Source organism: Parasteatoda tepidariorum, chromosome 7, assembly GCF_043381705.1.
Source record: "Parasteatoda tepidariorum isolate YZ-2023 chromosome 7, CAS_Ptep_4.0, whole genome shotgun sequence".
In the NCBI taxonomy this organism is placed as follows: domain Eukaryota; kingdom Metazoa; phylum Arthropoda; class Arachnida; order Araneae; family Theridiidae; genus Parasteatoda; species Parasteatoda tepidariorum.
Window position 1 is genome coordinate 5,278,548 of NC_092210.1, and position 19,232 is coordinate 5,297,779.

The following is a 19,232-nucleotide window of genomic DNA, read 5'->3' on the forward strand; positions in this document are numbered from 1 at the left end:
CCTAACATGTTACATCACAAAACTCTTTAACTACATTGTGTTTTGTAGTTGAAAAGTTAAGCGAACGGATAAAGTTAGTGACATAAACGTAAGGATTGTGTTATAACCATTTGTAATTATAGAACATTAATTTATTCTGTAGAAATATTCAGATCCCCAGCTTTCAATCGAAAATATTATTTATAAATAGCTCTTTAATATTTTGATACATACTGATAAAATCCAAAAATATGTCACATAAATATATTCTCCTACAAAGCTTATTTTTATTTTTATTAAAAAATTACTAACCTTGACAGGATCTTTCTGATGCATTCGATCTTGAAAGCGAGCAAGATCATCCAGCAAGAGAGACACTGTCTCATCTAGGTTTTTGCTCAAAAACTGATCACAGTATCTGTAATAATAACAGTATCAATGATTATCAGAAGATAGCATTATGCATAAAAGAAAAATAAATAAATAAAAAACTATGCAAAAATATACAAAATATGCTCATTCAAAGCAGACACAGGAAAAAAAAAAGTGTTTAGAAAAGAAAGTAGAAAAAAAAATGTTAAAAAGAATCAAAATATACGTCGGGAGTTTTTTCTCCAGGTAGGGCCACCCTAGGCGTGAAGGCTATCCTATTATGTCCAGCTATAGCATGCAGGCACAATGAGGGAAAGTCAGACTTCAGCCCATGCGGTTCCTCTTTTAATTGAAGCTGCCTCTTGCCCATCGCCATGGATCAGTCGTTGCTGATGCGACATGATCATCTGAACTTGGTCTAGGGCTCTAGACCAAGGGGATAAGTAACAACAACAACAAAAGCAAAATATTCTTTTCTCAGACTCTTTAACAGCTAGACTTAAATGCTTTAATAATTAAACTAATCTTTCATCTGGTAGAAAAACATTAAAAATTCGAAGACAAAAAAAAAAAATCAAAATAAGAAGCTGTTTAACTTATTTATTTCCTAAACTTCGTGCAAATATTTTATTTCCCAAACCAGAGATTCACAACCTGGGACCCATTAGTCGAAATCGCCCTAGAAACTCCTTTAACTCGAGTAGTCTCAAATTTTATAAAGAAATGAAAATTAAAAAAAAAAAAAAAAGACATTTCTTCTTTGCAAAAATATACAAATATTGTATTAGAGTGATAATCCCTTTTTAAACTAGTCATCTTCCACGCATTTGTTTTTTTTTTTATTTTTATTATTTTTTTTTACAAGTAAGTTGTTACACAATGATTTGGTTATAAGTCTGAACTTGATAGTAACCATTTAACTTATGATCATTGGCTCAGTGTTTGCAGTGAAATGCAATTTCTTTCAAATTTGTAGAAATAAACCAGGGAAAAAAAAAGGGGAAAGGGGATTTCCTAAACTAAAAACATAACACCAAAAATTCAGGATTTTTTTAAGCTCAAGAGATTCTGTCTCTTTAAGACTATTGACTCAATTAAAATGCAGAGATCCGTTTTTATTTTCTAGAGGATGTTATAACTCAGATGAAACTCTTCATGGCTCTTTCACCTCCATTGTATATTAAAATTCTATGTTCTCTGTCTAAGGGTCATGTTACATACGCATAGCTGCCAACAAGGATAGGAAAAAATCCAGTAGATTTTACGAAATAATATAAATTTCATGATAATTGCTGCCTGCAATTTTTTCCAGTTATGATTGACATCAAATAAATATACTTTAAATTTTATGTATTATGTTTACTCATAATTTTGAATAGTAATTGGCATTTAATTCATCAAAGATAGTTCAAATACTTTTTTAATTAATTTAAAAAGGGAAATCTTAATAAAAACTGAACATTTTAGAACAATAGAAAGTTTTAAACAGATTTCTATAAATAAGGCTTGCTTCATTATGTATTAATAACACTTATTTAAATATTCAAACAGGCAAAAATTCTATTTCAATAGGAATATTTTTAGAAAACTTACTCACTTTTAGGGAATTTTCTAAAATGTACAAAAACCAGGAGAATTTTTATTAAAATTTTAGATCAGGAGAAACGTGCAAAATCCAGTAGTCTAAGCTGGGAAATCAAGTAGAGTTGGCAGCTATAAAATCCAAAGTTCAGGGAAAAGTGAGTTCAGGTAAACTTAGAGTAAACTATGAAGTTTCAAATGCTGAAAAAATGCTTTCAAAACATCAAAATGCCAACAAATAATTGCAGTATTACTTCCACACTGCACAATCCTGTCATATTTTATTTGCATTTTGATGTTTTGAAAATTATTTTCAGCATTTGAAACTTCAGGGTTTATACTAGGTTTACCTAAACTTTGGATTTTAAGAGACTAATGGAGATGAAAGAGAATTTGCCATGAAGGGTCTCTCCCACACCCTGTAGCAAAATTTTTACGGGCTTTCTGCGACAAACTTCCCTAGCACTAATATTTTGCCTAAAGATATTTTTAGTTATAACAATTTCTAATTTAAAGTAACATAAACGTAGTGTGTACAGAAGAAAGAATAGAATAAAAATGTATAAAAGTTTTTAATTGTAAAAAGTAATATTTTTTAATAATTTTAATATTATAGGTAATATTCTCGCATTTCGTAGGCAGAAAAATGCACTAATTATTTTCTCTTTCGAATTTTGTAAATCATTACACAAATTGAAATTTGCAAATAAATTAAACCATAATAAACTAAAATTCGTACATAAATTAAAAATTGTAAAATCTGTTAAGTAACTCACAAAANAATTTTGTATCAAAAATGTGTTTTTGTCCTCTCATCTTGGAAAATATAGGTTTTTGCCACTTTTTGCCAATTTGCTTGGCAAAAACCTGTTTTTGCCAGGACGGTTTTTACCGGTATTTACCATGGTTTCTTCCACCTGCTGCAAAATCTTGCCAACCCTGGTAAAATGTAATATTTTTTAAAATTCTAATATTATAGGTAATATTCTCGCACTTCGTAGGCAGAAAAATGGACTAATTATTTTCTCTTTCGAATTTTGTAAATCATTACACAAATTGAAATTTGTAAATAGATTAAACCATAATAAACTAAAATTCGTACATAAATTAAAAATTGTAAAATCTGTAAAGTAACTCACAAAATAAAGATCACGAATAGGACTCTAAAAGATACTCAAGTGTATGTAAAATATGGTGCTCATGAAAAAAAAAAATGAAAGAAAGAACATCATTTCTAGAGCTCTACAAAGAACATAATTTCTTCATTTAAACTTTCGTGATTTCTGAATTTTTTTATTTTATATTATTAATTTTAAATTCTAGCTGAAGTCAGTCGTTACTGATTTTTAAAAAAATTTCAAATGAGTATGGAAAAATCATGGTTATTTCTTTCCTCACTGATGTGCAAGAAAGACATCTTTAAAAAAAAAAATCGTCATAAAAAAAAATTCTTAGGAAGCAGAACGGAATGCAGAAAGGAAAACAAAAAATTTTCCCTTCCCAAATTAAAAATCTTTCTGCAAAAACTTTGTAACATTCTGCGACAATGTCGCCATGTGGCTCCCATTGTATAGAGTCCTCTTAAGAAATAATGCCTTTTGAGAGTTAGCAACAATGAAAGATAATTATATTAAAAAAAAGAAAAACAACCATGTATGCAAAAAAAGAACACTTACTCTCTGTATTTTTTGGAATGTAAAACAATAAGAGAAGCTTGCTTAATTACTTTTTCTGAAAATTTTCGATCAGGTAAACTCTGGATAACATTCTCTGAACAATCAAAAGTATTGTTGGCTATGGATTCATCAAAAGGTTCTTTTATTACTGGGATTTCATTTTTCTTTTGATAAATATTAATCTTGTTTTCTTCGTTTTCAATAAATAACATTTCATTTTCATCAGATGGAAAACATGACATATTCAAGTTAGTATCATAAGTAAAATTATTCATTTTACCACTAGCAGCTAAATTATCAACAACAATGATAGATGAATTTTCATCATCAGTTAAATTTTTATCATGAATAACAACAGCAGAATTATGGTTAACCATTTCAAGCCTATCGCTAATAACAGGAGATAAACTATTTTCATTATATTCACAGTCACTAGAGGTAACGGCAGATACTTCATCATCTTCAAGTACACTGGAACAGCTTTCTTTCATGAAAAGATACTTAATATCATTTAAAACTGGTTCTGCGGCTGTTATTTCAGAGGATGAGTTAACAGCAAACATGTACCTAATGCTATACAAGAAAGTATCATAATTTTGAAACTTAGGCACTTTCCCGTGTCTAGACACATTCCTTTGGTTTCTACTTGTTAACATACCGCCATCATAACTATGAAGGCCAGCACACGTGAGACATTCAGTTTGAGGAACTTTGTGAAAACATTGTCCATTGTATCCAAACAGCCATTTAACATCAACAATAATTTCAATAAAACTAGAATCAGATTGATCAAGCTGATTGTTTGAATCACAGGTTTCATTTTGTAGAAATGAAGAATCTTTTTGAAAGGGCGTAAGGCATTTTGGGTCACAATCACTTTGTACATGGGGATCATCACATTCACCAAGGAATGCACGGTTTTTTGAATCAAAATAATAATTTTCAATGGACAAAGCATCATCTTCAGCAGTCATTGAACCTTTAGTAGGATCATGTGAATATTCTTTAACTTTATCATTCTCAGAAGAGGAAGTTAGAGCAGGAGCCTCACCATCAGGGGTTATCACGTCATCTATGTTTTCTGGGCCAGATAATTCAGCTGTAAACAATAAATATGAAAAATAAATTAAAAAAAAAAGGTTGAGGAAAGATTAATTAGATTTTTTATATCTTCAGGCAAAAAGGAACCTGCATATCTGCCAACATCGAGAGGAAAAAAACCAGTAGATATTACAAAATAATATAAATTTCATGATAGCTGTCACTTAATGTACTGATTATTTTACACAATACAATACTCAAATAAAAGTGAGATTTGAAAGTATAATACCAAATGTAAATTTTATGATAATAAAAATTACAGAAGTTTATAACTGCTGTTAAGATTTCTCCATATATAAACCTTGTGCGAAAAGTTGCACAAAGTCTTAATCAAATACAAATACCAATGATTAAGAAGGATTTGATGTACAATGTGCAAAAAAAAGAAAGAAAGACCACCTGGAACAACTTTTGATCTAATGATCAAATCTTTACGTTCTAGGACTCACTCTTAATGGCTCAAGGGGGTGATTTCAAATACACTAATTAATAAGGACAATATCTTAAGTTACGAAATCAGACACAAAAATGCTCCTTCTCTGAATAAACATACCTTTCCCCCCCTGATTGATTCGGATTTCTGACCCCCGAAATATAGGGGGTAGCTGCAATCTGGGAAATATGGTCACAATAGTTTGGGCAGGACAGCGCTCCAAAGTTTGGAACTCTTAATGTTAACTTTATAATTTGTGTATTTCATTTCTAATTGTACCCTATTTCCTAAAACACTTATAATTAAAAAACATGATTCTAATATAAATATCAAATTATATGAACATACTAAGATTTTTTTTAGTAAAGATTTACCTTTATTAGATCTGATTTGTTCTTTTCTCTTCATTCTATCAAGTAAAATGATCTGGAAAGTAAACACACATTAAACCAAGTGGTTAAAAACAAGAATTTATAATTAAAAGTCAATTTTTTTTTACAAATATTGTTGCACTATAACAAGCCATGTATACACACATCAGAATTATTATAATTTCTTTGATTTTTTGTGAAGCTTTTTACTGCATAATATTAAGAATATGCCTTTAGATCATTTTTGAAAGGCAGCAGAGTTTTGTAATCACAATTCAGAAATTTTACCGACACTTGAAAATGAAAGTTATTTAATTTTGAGAAATAAAACAGTGATTACTGATGCTAATCTGAAGAAGAAAATAAGGATTTGTTACAGCTCGGGGAAAATGCTTCACATTTTATGTTTATGCATCAGTTGAGGAAAATGGTGAAACTTACATTCTCAGTTTAAGAAATGGTTGCAGAAGATAGAAAAAGTGCTAAGTGATACCGATGATATCAACAAAACGGAACTAAAACCATAACCACAGTGTGTTTAAATCAAAATTTCCGAATAAAAATGTGCTTATTCATCTTTTTTTTTTTTGCATTGAAATATTTTTGTAGCAATTACATAATTCTTTCAATTAAAATTTTTCATACTTACTATAAATTCATCAGTTGTCCATAACTTCATACACTTTTAAATCATTATTTCATATTTTATCTTGACCCATATTTATTGTATTCTCATATTTATCTCTCGTAATGAACTACTTTAAAACATATACCTATACTACATTATTATGGTGCAATACATTTCTTTAAATGACAAAAAGAGTTCTGCTCTGACTGGATGCAATAGAGTAACTGCCACTAATAAAATCACTAGATTGTTGTTTCTTTTTAAAATCAAATCTACAAGAACAGAACTACTACAATATCAAAACATGAAAAAAAGCTTTTGCAGGGCTATAAACAGAGGGAAAAAAAAACTATTCTTTTTTTTGCAGGAATACTTAAAATCTTCTTTCTTATAAGTTTTGAAAGATATGTAGAAGATGAAGTCAAATTCACAAACAAAAGAAACAAAGTTACAGGTGTAGATTACACTTCTCATAAAAATCTAAGGATCAAAGAAAAAAAAAAACAGTGTAAAAAAATCCCAAACAAAAACTTCTTATGTAAAAAAAAAAAAACTATTGAAAGTTTGTAAACAGCTACAGCAGGGTTGAAAAGGAATGCAAATGAAAATAAACTGAAGAATAATAGAGTGGATGCCTAATGCATTGAGTGAGGTAAAGCATAAAACTAAAAGACATCCATTCTATAACTTATTTTGTCAAAGTAAAAAAAAATGGCGATAGAATATTAATGAACAATTTTAAACCTTGTTCCTGCTTATATTTTATTATTATTCCACTATGAATAGAGATTGAGGGTTGGTATATTTTTACATTTATTTGATTTAAAATTAATCAGCTAGCAACAGCTTAAATAGTAAGATTTGACATTTGAATGCGAAGGATTCCAAATGTATTCTAATTTATCCATGACACTTGGGGTGTCATTGAAAGTATATTCTAAATGGTAAGATTTGCAAGCAAAGGATAGCTTCCAAATATATTCTAATTTATCCATGACATTGGGATATTATTGAAAGTTTATAAAAGCTTTAAATTGATTCTGATACTTTAATTTCAAATTCATCGAATTACTATTCAAGCAAATATTAAAAAACTCTTCCGTAGAATAAAAAATGCTGTTTATGTTTAATCAAAATTAAGGTCAAAATGTAAATAAAAAATAAAATATCAATGTAGTAATTTAGGTTTTAGAGAGTTTGGAAGTTTGATTTCTTATTTATTAGGCGAAAAATTCACAGTGCCTAATATTTCCCTGAAACAGTTTTTTTTTGTTAGAAATTCCCTTTAAAACTATGGCACCATTTTTTTTAGTAGCAATAACTTTCTTAAAGTATTTTTAAAAAGTAAAGTTTGAACATTTTAAAAAGTAAAGCTTGTGCGTTTCAAAAAGTAAAGTTTAAATTTTTTTTTTGATAATAATTTTTGCTTTAACAAAGAAAAAATATTCATTTGATTTTACACAAACATTTTATTAACATAAAAACAAAATATATTGAAAAAGTAATAATTTATGAAATTAAATTTAATGTCCCACTTTTAAACTTAAGAAATTCAAACGAATAAAGAAAGAAATCGACATTTTAAGTTATTTGTGTATTTAACATAGCAGAAAATATTTTTTTTCATTTCAAGTTATTACGGCATCAAAAATTAAAAAATGTGTTTCAACAAACTTTTAAAAAAGCATATTTTTATTATTTACTTGCTAACTTACTTTTCCATCTTTCTTATGCCTTATTTGTCCAAATCTACTTTCCTATTTAGCAACAACAATAGTTAGGAAATTGAATAGTTTTTTTAATTAGTCAAAAACTTTGACGAAACCTCGTTTGAGCGTTCTCTTATTATAATATCCTATACTAATACTCCTAAGTGTAAATATGCCGTTTTATAAAATCAACCACATTTTAAAATCAAATTACTTTAGAACAAGTAAGATTCTAATAAGTGAGTTAACAATTTCTTATAAGAATTTTACTCAAATCTCATCTTATTAGAATCTACTTATTACAATCTATTTAAGCAAATGGAGGTAATCAGATAAAAGAGGTTCAGTCAGACAATCAAGAAATAACTCAGTTTAAAATAACTGTACCTTTTTTAAATGAGAAGGCTTCTTTAATTTTGGCTTTTCTCTCTCTTTGCCTCTTTTAACAGCAGGTTTAGAAGAATCTAAAGGATTTACAGTTTGGTTTTTAGCCTAAAAAGGAATAAATTTTGTTACGATGTAAAATTCAAAATAAAGAAGAAACAGAGAGTCTGTGTTTGTATATATATATACATACATATATATATATAAGTTAAAAAAAATAGAGAAAACATGGAATATAATAAAGATTAATGGAAAGAGAAGGAGAAAAATTATTAAACTAAGATATTAAAAAAGCTTTTATTTATTTGAAAAAATAATATTCAAAAGCTGAAAAACCAAATCTTGAAAAGATATAATCTCTTCATCAGCTCCAACGATTATATCAGCAAAAAGGAGTGCTTTCTAATATTGTATCAATATAGCCAAAGCTCAATATATATCATCATAATAGTGTGAGGAGCACTATTATAATTAATCTTTATTATTTTCCCTGTTTCTCTATATTTCAATTTTATATACGTGTATATATACACACACATTAATAAATCAACTTACAGATAAGAAAGATGACTTTTTCCCTTTTGCTGCAGAGGTAGGGACACCAAAAAGAAATTTATTGTTTCTATCAGGATTTTTCTTCTTAGTCTGAAATAAATTCAACTCATCAGCATTACTGGCACCAATAACATTTAGAAAGAGCAGTAAAACTTTGTAACAACTTTTAAATAGATGTATGATATTTGCAGTGTTGAAATATTTTTTACCAGAGCCCAAATCACCACAAGGTTGAGAGAGAACAGAATCTAAAACTTTTAAAGATAGTTTTTGATTAACAATTATCAAAGCAATCTGATATAAGATTTTTTACTAAAGTTTCTTTACTTTTATTTTATTGTAAACTCAGTAGCTTTTCTCTATATTTACGAAAAAACAGCTTTCTAAATATTTTTATTTGCATATTTATTCTTACTTTTTCTTTCTAAAATCCAATTTACAATATATAAGAGATTTATGAATTTTTAATAAAACTTATACATGGAGCTGCTGTGAAAAATTTCCATTCTAAGTTTTAGATTTCTTCTCTATTGATCACTATTTCTAGAAAAAGCTATAAGAGAAAAAAACATTGTGATCGTAGTTTTAAAAATAGAAATGTAGGTTATATAGATGGCTAATTTTGGAATTCATTAATTGCTTTAATCTAATACAATTGCTTTTAAACTTAGCATGTAAGGAAAGTTAGGTTCCAATGTGGTAGTATGAGTATTAGAAGTTAATTATATTTTATTCTATCGCCAGCATTTGAACATCTGACACAAATCTGAGTTTATGACTATCAATGTACGACTCCGTTGAAATTTTGAACCCAATCCAGAAGACAAGGGAACCCCAAGATCAAGTATTAGGACCAACTAGCCTTTGCATAGGACTTTTTGATGGTGCTAACCTCCCATTTACATTACGTGTTGATAAAAACCACGAAAATTCCCTAAGGTTAGCCCGACGCTGGATTCTAACCAATGATTCATCTACCACTGAGGGTATTTTACGCCTGCACTGTGGTTGGTGTGAGCCGGGAACAGAATTCATATTGATCAGCTGGCGTTGGGATTCAAACCTGGGTCACCTCATTGGGAGGCAAATGCTTTATACGCTGAGCTACAACAGCTTATTATGGTAATTTATTAAAAATAAAATTAAGATTATATTGTGAAAATCAGTAATGATATAATCATTAAAGTTCCAGAACCACATTCTGCCTCACTAAAAGTTCCAGTCTCACTACACCCTCGAATATTTTTAATTAAAAGGTTTATTATTCACTAAAAAAATAAATACTATAAACTCTATCCTTTTCTTAAGAATCAAATTCTATCCTCTTTTTAATTTCCACCTATAAAACAGCTGCAAATGGTTCTTTGATTTCAGAACAAGTACCCCCAGAGGTTTAATTTGTTATGGAGACATGGAGAACTTTGGGACCCAACAGATTTAACGTGTACCCGTAACCATTTACTACACTAGAAGCCTTTTACCGGCTGGATTCGAACTCCCATTCTCACGAATGAGAGTTCCGCACCCTGCCAACCAAGTTGGTGGTTTAATATTAAAAAACATACATAAAACTATGTCAATCGGAGCATTATTCAGATTTAACGAAGAATCTGAATAATATAATAAATAATTCGTACCTAAAAAATAAATAATTGTTTTCTAAAAAGTCAAATTATTAAAATAAAACAATCAACACGTTAGTTGATAGAATCAATCATTAATCACATTAAAAACCATACCAAGAATCAAACAGTTTAAATATTATTGCAATTAAGGAAACAAGCATGTCATTTATTTTTTAACATTTAAAGAATGAAGTCAAACCAATCTTGACAGAATGAGGGAAGATAACTTTTGAACTTCAATGACACGGAAGCCAGAAATGTGCAAATTGAGGAAAACTCTTTTTTCCACACTTTATTAAAGCACATCAGTTAATCTGCAGATTAGCAAGGTAATTTGTGCAGTAATGGCTTTCTATCTTATGAAGAAAAAGGTTGCCACTCAAATCTGGAAGAAAAAAAATTCCCTGTGTTTTTCCTATACTACATATTATACGCAATATATTAAGAGGAAACAGAATTACTGTGCTCTTGTGTCTGCTATATTGGGCTAACTATACAAGTTTTAATTGCTAGAAAAACTCAGAGAAAAAAAAAAGGAGCAGCTGAACATACTTAAATAATGCCATAGTAAATGAAATAGTTTAGCATAACTGATATATCATCTATAAATGTCCACGATTGCTCAGGGGATAGCGCGTTAGCTTTCCAATTAGGTGAACCGGGTTCGAATCCCAGTAATGGCTACGAATCCAGGCTTGCACCGACCACAGTGCTGACGTGAAATATCCTCAGTGGTAGACCGATCATGGGTTAAAGTCCCTATGCAGCCAGGCTAAATGTGGGAGGTTCTCTTCCTCTCCCTGTAACGCAAATGAGGGTTAGTTCCATCAAAAAGTCCTCCACAAAGGCAAGTTTCACCCAATACTTGATTCAGGAGTTCTCTTGTAATTCTGTATTGTGCTCAAAATTACAAGGCTACGGAGTTGGACATTAGTAGTCGTAAACCCAAAAACTGTGTCGGCTGTTGAACGATGGTTATAAAATAAAATGTAAAATAGATTGCGTTTTGAGTGGTCACCATATTTTTAAAGGCGAAAATAAGAAACAAAATTCACATAAATTTTTTTTGTCCTTTATAAAAAAAAATTGTATACAAAATTTTTAAAATTTTTTTGTTTGTATAATAAAACTCAAAATTCCCTGTTACTTTAGGTGATTTTTAAATTCCCTGTATTTTCCAGGTTTTCCCTGTTAAGTGGCAATCCTGAGAAATATAAAAACTATTAGTGGAGATTAACAAATGATGATAAACCCTTAAGTGTACTAAAATAAAAGATAAAGATACCTTGTTATTGATGATGTCAAATAGAGATATAGTAATAGGATCATTATGGCGCAAGGCTACTTTTTCGGTTTCAGGCGTGCCTTCTTCCACATCACTTAGACTCTTATTTTTGTCACCACCTGAATAGGAAATTAAAACTTTTAGTATAAAATATAATAATAAAGATGATAAATGTAAAAAAGGAGTTTACATAGAGGTGTCATTAAAATGTACAACTGTTTATAGATCCAGCGTTTTTCTATAGCTTTTGCTGCCAACATTTCAGTAGTTAAGTTGTTAAGCGCAGAATTTAACTTTCAAAATCTCAGAAAACTGCATATAAACATATTTTCATCCAGGGTATGTAGCCAGATTTTTCAACAAAAAATAAGCACANAAAAAAAAAAAAAAAAAAAAAAAAAAAAAAAAAAAAAAAAAAAAACATCATTTGTGCAGAAATCTGTAGTAATCATAATCTCTGCAGTAATAAATTTTTCTTCTTCTATCCTTTAAAGTTCTCAGTTTATAAAAATAAAATCAATAAAATTGAAAACCATTTTCAAAAACTTTACATTATAATGATAAAATAACTAGTTTCTGATAAATATTGCAGAGGAAATACGAATATCATGTATTTTTTGTAATTTAGAACGAAAATCGACACGGCAAAGAAAAAAATCTGTGATGCTTGCTTCTGAAAAAAATCTGTGATGCTTGACTTCAGTGTTCTACTGGGAACCGTGTCTTTACGATCAGTCCACTGCCAGACTAAGAGCATTAGAATTAATGAAATTTTTTTTTAAAAAGACAATTAGAATTTTGCTACCTTAGGAGATTGTAACCGCTTAATGAATTAGTTTTTCTTGTAGCCTACAAACAGCTAATGGTTCTTGATTAGTTTTAGAAATTTCTTCAATATGATTTTAATTTTTTACATCAGGGTTGAGGGTTTGGATGTCCTAAACTGGTTTTGGACCACGGTTGGCAAGTTTCTGCCGAGGTGGTTAAAACCACTGGTAGAAACCGGTTAAAACTGGCATGGCAGAAACCCTTTTTTGCCACATTTGAGGCAGAAATTCAGAAAATGACATAACAGTTAAGCACTGAGATTGACATACAATGGATAATTCATAGAAAAAACATTTAAATGTTAAACAAAGTGACCAGTGAAATTGCTGCTTACATTTATGAATCAGTAAATTTAACCAATTATATTACCTCTTACATACAGCAAAGATTAAAACTGTTACTGTTATAATAATTGGATTGTTGCCATACAAATTATATCTTGAAAAAGAAAAAAAAAAAACTATTTGAAAGTAGCTCTATTCATTTACATTAAGAGTTAAATGATAATAATTACTGAATTTCAGAGTTTAATATAATAAACTAAAATCTAGCATTTATATTTATTATTACATTACTTTCTCCTTTATTTTATATAAATATTTGATATACTGCACTGCACTCCTTATATTTAATGTAAACAAAATAATATATATTTACAAACAATGAATTAAGAAGCTTGTTACAGTTACATTTTTCAGTTTACTTAAACAAAATGTCATTAAGCAATTACTAGAACTAATATAGAAGTTTTTTTAGTTTCTGTTAGTTTATGCCGGTTTTTAATGGTTATAACCAGTTTCCGCCACTGGCATGGCAAAAACCAGTTTCTGCCGGCAAAAAAGGCAACTCTGTTTTGGACAGAACACGTGGGTTTTACTGTCTTAAACTCTCCTTTGATTAAACTGCCCGAAGCTGTCTTAAAGTGTCCAAAACTTTGAACTTTGGTAAAAGGAAAAAATTCTATAGGTGTAATTATTGCACACATAATAATTACATATATTAATAAATATTTGATACTTTTTATGCAATTTGCTTTAACTTATTAAAGGAGAATAATGTAATAAGAAAAGATTTATAACTTTTGTTGTTGTTGTAGTTTATTTACGTTGCACTTGAGCTGCACAATGGGCTATTGGCGACGATCTAGAAAACATCCCTGAGGATGATCCGAAGACATGCCATCACAATTTTGATCCTCTGCAGAAGGGATGGCACCCCCGCTTCGGTAGCCCGACGACCTGCGCGCAAAGTCGAGCACTTTACGGTAGCACAGTTTAACGAGGACCAATACCGCACACCCTCGGTCCCTACGCAGACTGATCCAAGTGGTCACCCACCCGCACACTGACCGCAGCCAGTGATGCTTGACTTCGGTGATCTGCTGGGAACCGTGTCTTAACGATCAGTCCACTGCAGGACTTATAACTTTTGAAGCTCCACATTTCATTGAACAACAAAAGTGGATATCTTATCCCTTTAAATATGAATAAATATGCTTTTAATATTGATAAATTATGTTCTTGTATATGGATAAATAATGCAATATTATAAATAATAATAAATTTGTTTTTTAATAAAACAAAAATTTGTCTTCATTCTGTTTTTTGTTCAAAAATTAACCTTTTATTTTTCACAATATTTTTTTTTTAAATTGTGACATAATTTGAATAAAAGGGTTTTGGACAGTTCAAGACAGTTTTGGGCAAAGGGTTTTTGGACAGGACGGCTTAAACCCTGGTTTAAATCGTGGATTAATCCATTCTGTGCTAAGCCTTGCCAACTCTGGTTTACACCCAAAAAGTTAATGTGGTTTATGGAGAATTGCATTCTTAAATATTTTACTTCGGTGACGGCAGTCTAATTTGGAAAAAAAATTCCCTGTGTTTTCCCTGTATATATTATACACAATATATTAAGAGGAAACACAGCAGTCACTGTGCATATGTGTGAGCTATATTAGGATAACTATATTTATTAGTTTTCACTGCTGGAAAAATTGAGAGAAACAAAGAACAGTTCAACATACATAAAAAAATAATAATACAGCAAATGAAATAGCATAGTATAGCTGAGCTATCTTTAAATAATCCATAATTTGCACTTCAAGAGATTAACATTTAGTAAAAAAAGAAAATAAGAAATAAAAATTCCCTGTATTTTCCCACTTTATAAAGAAAAATTCCCTGCATTTTCCCTGTTTTCTCTGTGGAGCGGCAAAACTGTGTGTATATGTAGGAGGCTTGCCTGGGGTGGTTTCACGCTTTATTTAAGTTTCTCACATGCCACTTCCCAGTTATGACCAAAACTTAGTGTCTATTTTGATCCAGGTATCGATACAAAAACTTTTCCTATTACAGGGTGCGTGTGCCAAATCTTTCAACAAAAAATAAGCACCTTTTAAGTACTTTTTAAGCACTATATACATTAACAAAATAATTTTCAAAAACTTCATATGATCCTGATAAAATAACTACGTAGCTTCTGACAAAGAACTCTTTTCTTGATTATATTAGCCAACATATAAATATCGAAAGATTTTTCGATTCAATTTCAGAGGGTGGAAAATGAAGCATGAAATCGAGAACATCTTGCTAAATGCAGCAGGAGTTGCATATGAGAGTGTTAGAGTCGCACCAAACATAGCTCAGTAGATGCACATGCGGACTCTCACAAGCATTTCATTGCGTAAAATTGTTGGCACATTCATATGTTATGGACCGACGGTACGCTGAAATGGATTGTGGTTAAATAAATTGTGAAAATGTTGAATGTTGCGAAAAGCAACGCTTTTGCATAATATGTCGCGAAAAGCGACAATTTCATTTTTGAAAAGGGAATAAATCACTTTTTATAAAACCCTATTAAAAATAGCTCCTTTAAGGGCTTTTAAAAACGAAAACTGAAAATAAGCACTTTTTAAAAATGCTACGCACCATGTATTATTAAAAAAATATGAAATTAAATTATTAATTTAGTAAAATAAAATAAAAGCAAATGCTTTTTATCACATACCAGTAGGAAATAAAGAACTTTTGTTAGGTGATCCACTGGTACTTATATTGGTTTCTTCCTAAAATATAAAAGCATAAAAGATACTTAATTGCTTTTAAGAAATAAATTTAATATCAGAAGGTACCAAGTGTTCAAAACTTAATTGGTATTAGGCAATTAACTTTCATAACTTATTTTTAATCAATTAAGAACTTACACTTTTCACTTCTACTTCTTTATCAGCATGTACAACTTCACTATAAAAATATTGTTTACCACAATCAGCCTTTGCACCCAATTCCGGATACTCACTGGCATTATTGATATTTAAAGTCACATTTTTCTGAGTTTGTGTGTTCGACTCAGAGCTTAGTTTTAAAATTTTGTCAAAAACATTGTGGGAAATCAATTGAACTTTATCCCGTTGTAGACCTGCCTGACGTTTCAGCTTGCTTTTTCTTTTCTTTTTAGTTGTTTTATCGAACCTTACGCCAATCGATTCATTTTGCGTAACAGATTGTGGATTATCAGATGTTTTTTGTGTATTAGTCAGGTTTGAGTTACTACAGTTAGGCATTTGTTTGTTTTTAAGTGTAATGTAAGGACGATTGTGACAAGACTTTAAATTAGATTTGAAATGGCCAGGATCAGTATTCTTTGGTGCAAATTTTGGGTCACATTTTTTCAGGCGTCCTTGATTATCAAGCAATTTATCATTTGTGCATGTTCCCAGCAACACAGAACTTTGCTGTTTAAAGCTAGATCCCCTTTGAAAAGATTCTGGCACATTCTTTTTACTTTCATTATTCTTGTAACGATTTTCAGAACTACCTGTTTTTAAAGTTTCTGATATAACATTTCTTTGATGACTAATTTTATGGGCAGATGATTGAGGTAGAAAATTCTCAGAATTTATATTATTTTGAAAGTCTGCCTTACTTTTATATTGGGTTAAATTGTTTGGTTTATGTTCCATAAAAGATTTGGACCTAACAGAATGTTTATCACTGAAATCATTCCTCAATCTAAATAAATCATTATTACCATTCAGTGCATTTTTGGGTGATGAATTTTTGGTACTAAATAAATTCCTGTTTTGTCTGTCATTTCCACGACTGGCACTGTTCTTCGATCTAAATTGATCTTCATTATCATTCATTGTTTCCTTGATTGAGAAATTTTGGGCACTTAATTTATTCTTGTTTTGTCGGTTATTTACATGACTGGCACTATTGTTTGACCTAAATTGATTTTTATTATCACTATGAGTTTCATTAAATGCTGCACAAGATTCATTTTTGCTTTGTCGGTTATTTTCTTGATTAACTCTCTTCTTTTTAACAACTGTCCATGCTGAGCTGATATCAGATTTAATCTCGGAAAAATCAAGATCATGAGAGGCAGAATTTTTAGAAAAAGAATTTGTTGAGTCAAATGTTTTACTAGTTGACTCATAAGGCTTTCTTTTCTGTTTTGTAGAACACAGCTTATCTGAATCTGGCCTTTCATTTTTAGTTTTGGAAGCACTGGTAGTAGTAATGTCACGTTTTTTATTTACAGTAGCATAACTCTCTTTTTGTTTAGGCACTTCAGAATGTAACACAGTTTTGAGTCTAGAAGAATATGAAGAGGAATAAGTACTAGCTCCAAGAGTGTCATCAACATCATCAGATAATGAAGGGAATTCTTTGTCGTACAAATTTACTCTTGTTAAGTTCTTTTTTTGAGACATTTGTAAAATCAGTTCCTTCTTAGTAGTTAAATCATACCTAAAAATAAAGACAGTAATTAATTATTACAAGACATTTCTAAAATTAGTAAAAATTTGATAAAACAAAATTAAAATGTAGTGTATCAAATAAGTATTAATGCCACAGTAAAAACTTTCAATATTTATTTTAAATCATTATTGAAAAGTTTTAAATCAAAGTCAGTGGTTTAAACTACAATTTACATGAATGGCAATAAAAAAGGCAACTTTGCATATTTTATGCAAATTTTCAGAGATAGGAATAAAAATAATATATTTTTAAAGAAATAATTTCACTTTTTAAAAACATTCACAATTTTAATTATTAGTTTTTCATTTAACCTCCTATTGACAATGATTAGGTAAAATAATTTTTTATGATTTTAAAAAGTTAAACTTATAGACTTTTTTGGATACTTGTTTAAAATCATGTCGGTTATTTTCCCTAAAACTAAAAAATGGCATTAAACAACCTAATTATCCAGAACAATAGAAAATTACCATTTTACTGCATCAGCTGGCATGCCAGAATAAGGATACTGGAGGATAACCAGACGATAAGGAAGTATACAATATCAAGACAAACAGCATGATTGCGGTAATGTGGTCAGCCAGTATTATGCATTGGCCGTCATTATTTCCTCATAGTACCTATCAATCTGAGGGGATATTTTGTATCATGATCTGTCGCACCAATTACAATTGCCAAGGTGCCAAATATATTTTAAACTTGCAAAATTTAAAAAAAAAAAAGATGTAAATGTTTGGTTGGTGGTGGTTACGAGTTATGCCTTTCGAGTTGATCCCTTTCTGTGATGATTTTCTCAGTTTCTTGCAGGGGCCACGGCCCAGAAGTTTCCAAGACTTGACTGTTATTCTGCCACAGATCATATGACGTTTATTCTGCCAAGATGATCGATCTCTAGGCTTTCACAATGTCAGCTCAGTGCCTTTAACCATTGAAGCGGCAGAACTTATTTAACAAATAAAAATTAATCTTTGTAATAAATAACAAAAATTAATCTAAGATAAATTATAACAAATAAAAATTAATCTCTGATAATAAATATTAATTCTTTGGTTCGGCAAATTATGCCTAATATGTATTATCTTTTAAAGTAAAAATTTGATATGCATTGTTATTTACTGAAATAATATCATTGAAAGCATACTAAATTATCTAATAAAAGCATATATCTTTCCTAACCTAACACTTTCTCTTGTTACGTAAGTTTTTAATTTGAAAGTTTGAGTTATGATAACTAGAAGGCAGGTGACATTCTGTTTTCTGAATTGAAAATGTGGCACAGCGTAAACCGGTTAATTGATAGATAAAGATACGTCGCTTTTATAAATGGTTAAGGGTCACCCTCTGACAATTTCATTTAATGTGCGCAACATGACATCTTTTTTTCCTTCATGTCTCCACTTTATTTTTATTATCAAGGAAATTAATGATCGCCAGAACAGATATTAAAAACTGAAATCCCAATACATTGGCCAAATTATACATATACATAAAATAATATGTATTTTTAGTAATTTCAATCTTCAAGAATAAGGTCACTTTCCTTATAAAACTACAGACTAACATAGAATATATTTTATTAACGAAATCAAATGTGAATAAAATATAAAATAAATAAAATATAAATAGACTTGCATCTTACTCATTATATCTGCTAATACTCGGAGTTTTTTTGCGTGAAAGTCTCTTATCTAGATTTTTCTTTTTCCATATTATTTACTAACATTTATTTACTAAATACGTTTCCGGTTGCCTATTTTGTTTCAGTTTGAGAGCTATTTGAATCCTTTGCGAATATAATTGAAAATAGTGGTATGTTACTATTACAAACATGAGGCCAGGTGAAAAGTTTGTTCAAATCTAGTATCCGTGATTTCTGTCTTCTGATTGGGTAACTAACACATAAGAAGTTTAGTGTTAATAAGTCGTAGAAATA

The 19,232-nt window shown here is 29.8% G+C and overlaps 1 protein-coding gene across 1 annotated transcript in view; it reads right to left on the reverse strand.

Moving 5' to 3' along the window:
- Positions 1-19,191, reverse strand: part of LOC107449706 (SECIS-binding protein 2) — a 27,676-nt gene extending 8,485 nt beyond the window's left edge. The window contains exons 1-9 of the mRNA XM_016065319.4: positions 18,939-19,191; positions 15,736-17,287; positions 15,540-15,597; positions 11,700-11,818; positions 8,790-8,879; positions 8,238-8,342; positions 5,517-5,568; positions 3,609-4,707; positions 292-397 (exon numbers count right to left, since the gene is read on the reverse strand). Coding sequence (XP_015920805.2) covers positions 292-397; positions 3,609-4,707; positions 5,517-5,568; positions 8,238-8,342; positions 8,790-8,879; positions 11,700-11,818; positions 15,540-15,597; positions 15,736-17,250 — 3,144 coding nt within the window. The 5' untranslated portion in view covers positions 17,251-17,287; positions 18,939-19,191. The remainder of the gene's footprint in view (positions 1-291; positions 398-3,608; positions 4,708-5,516; positions 5,569-8,237; positions 8,343-8,789; positions 8,880-11,699; positions 11,819-15,539; positions 15,598-15,735; positions 17,288-18,938) is intronic.
- Positions 19,192-19,232: the final 41 nt, after the last annotated feature.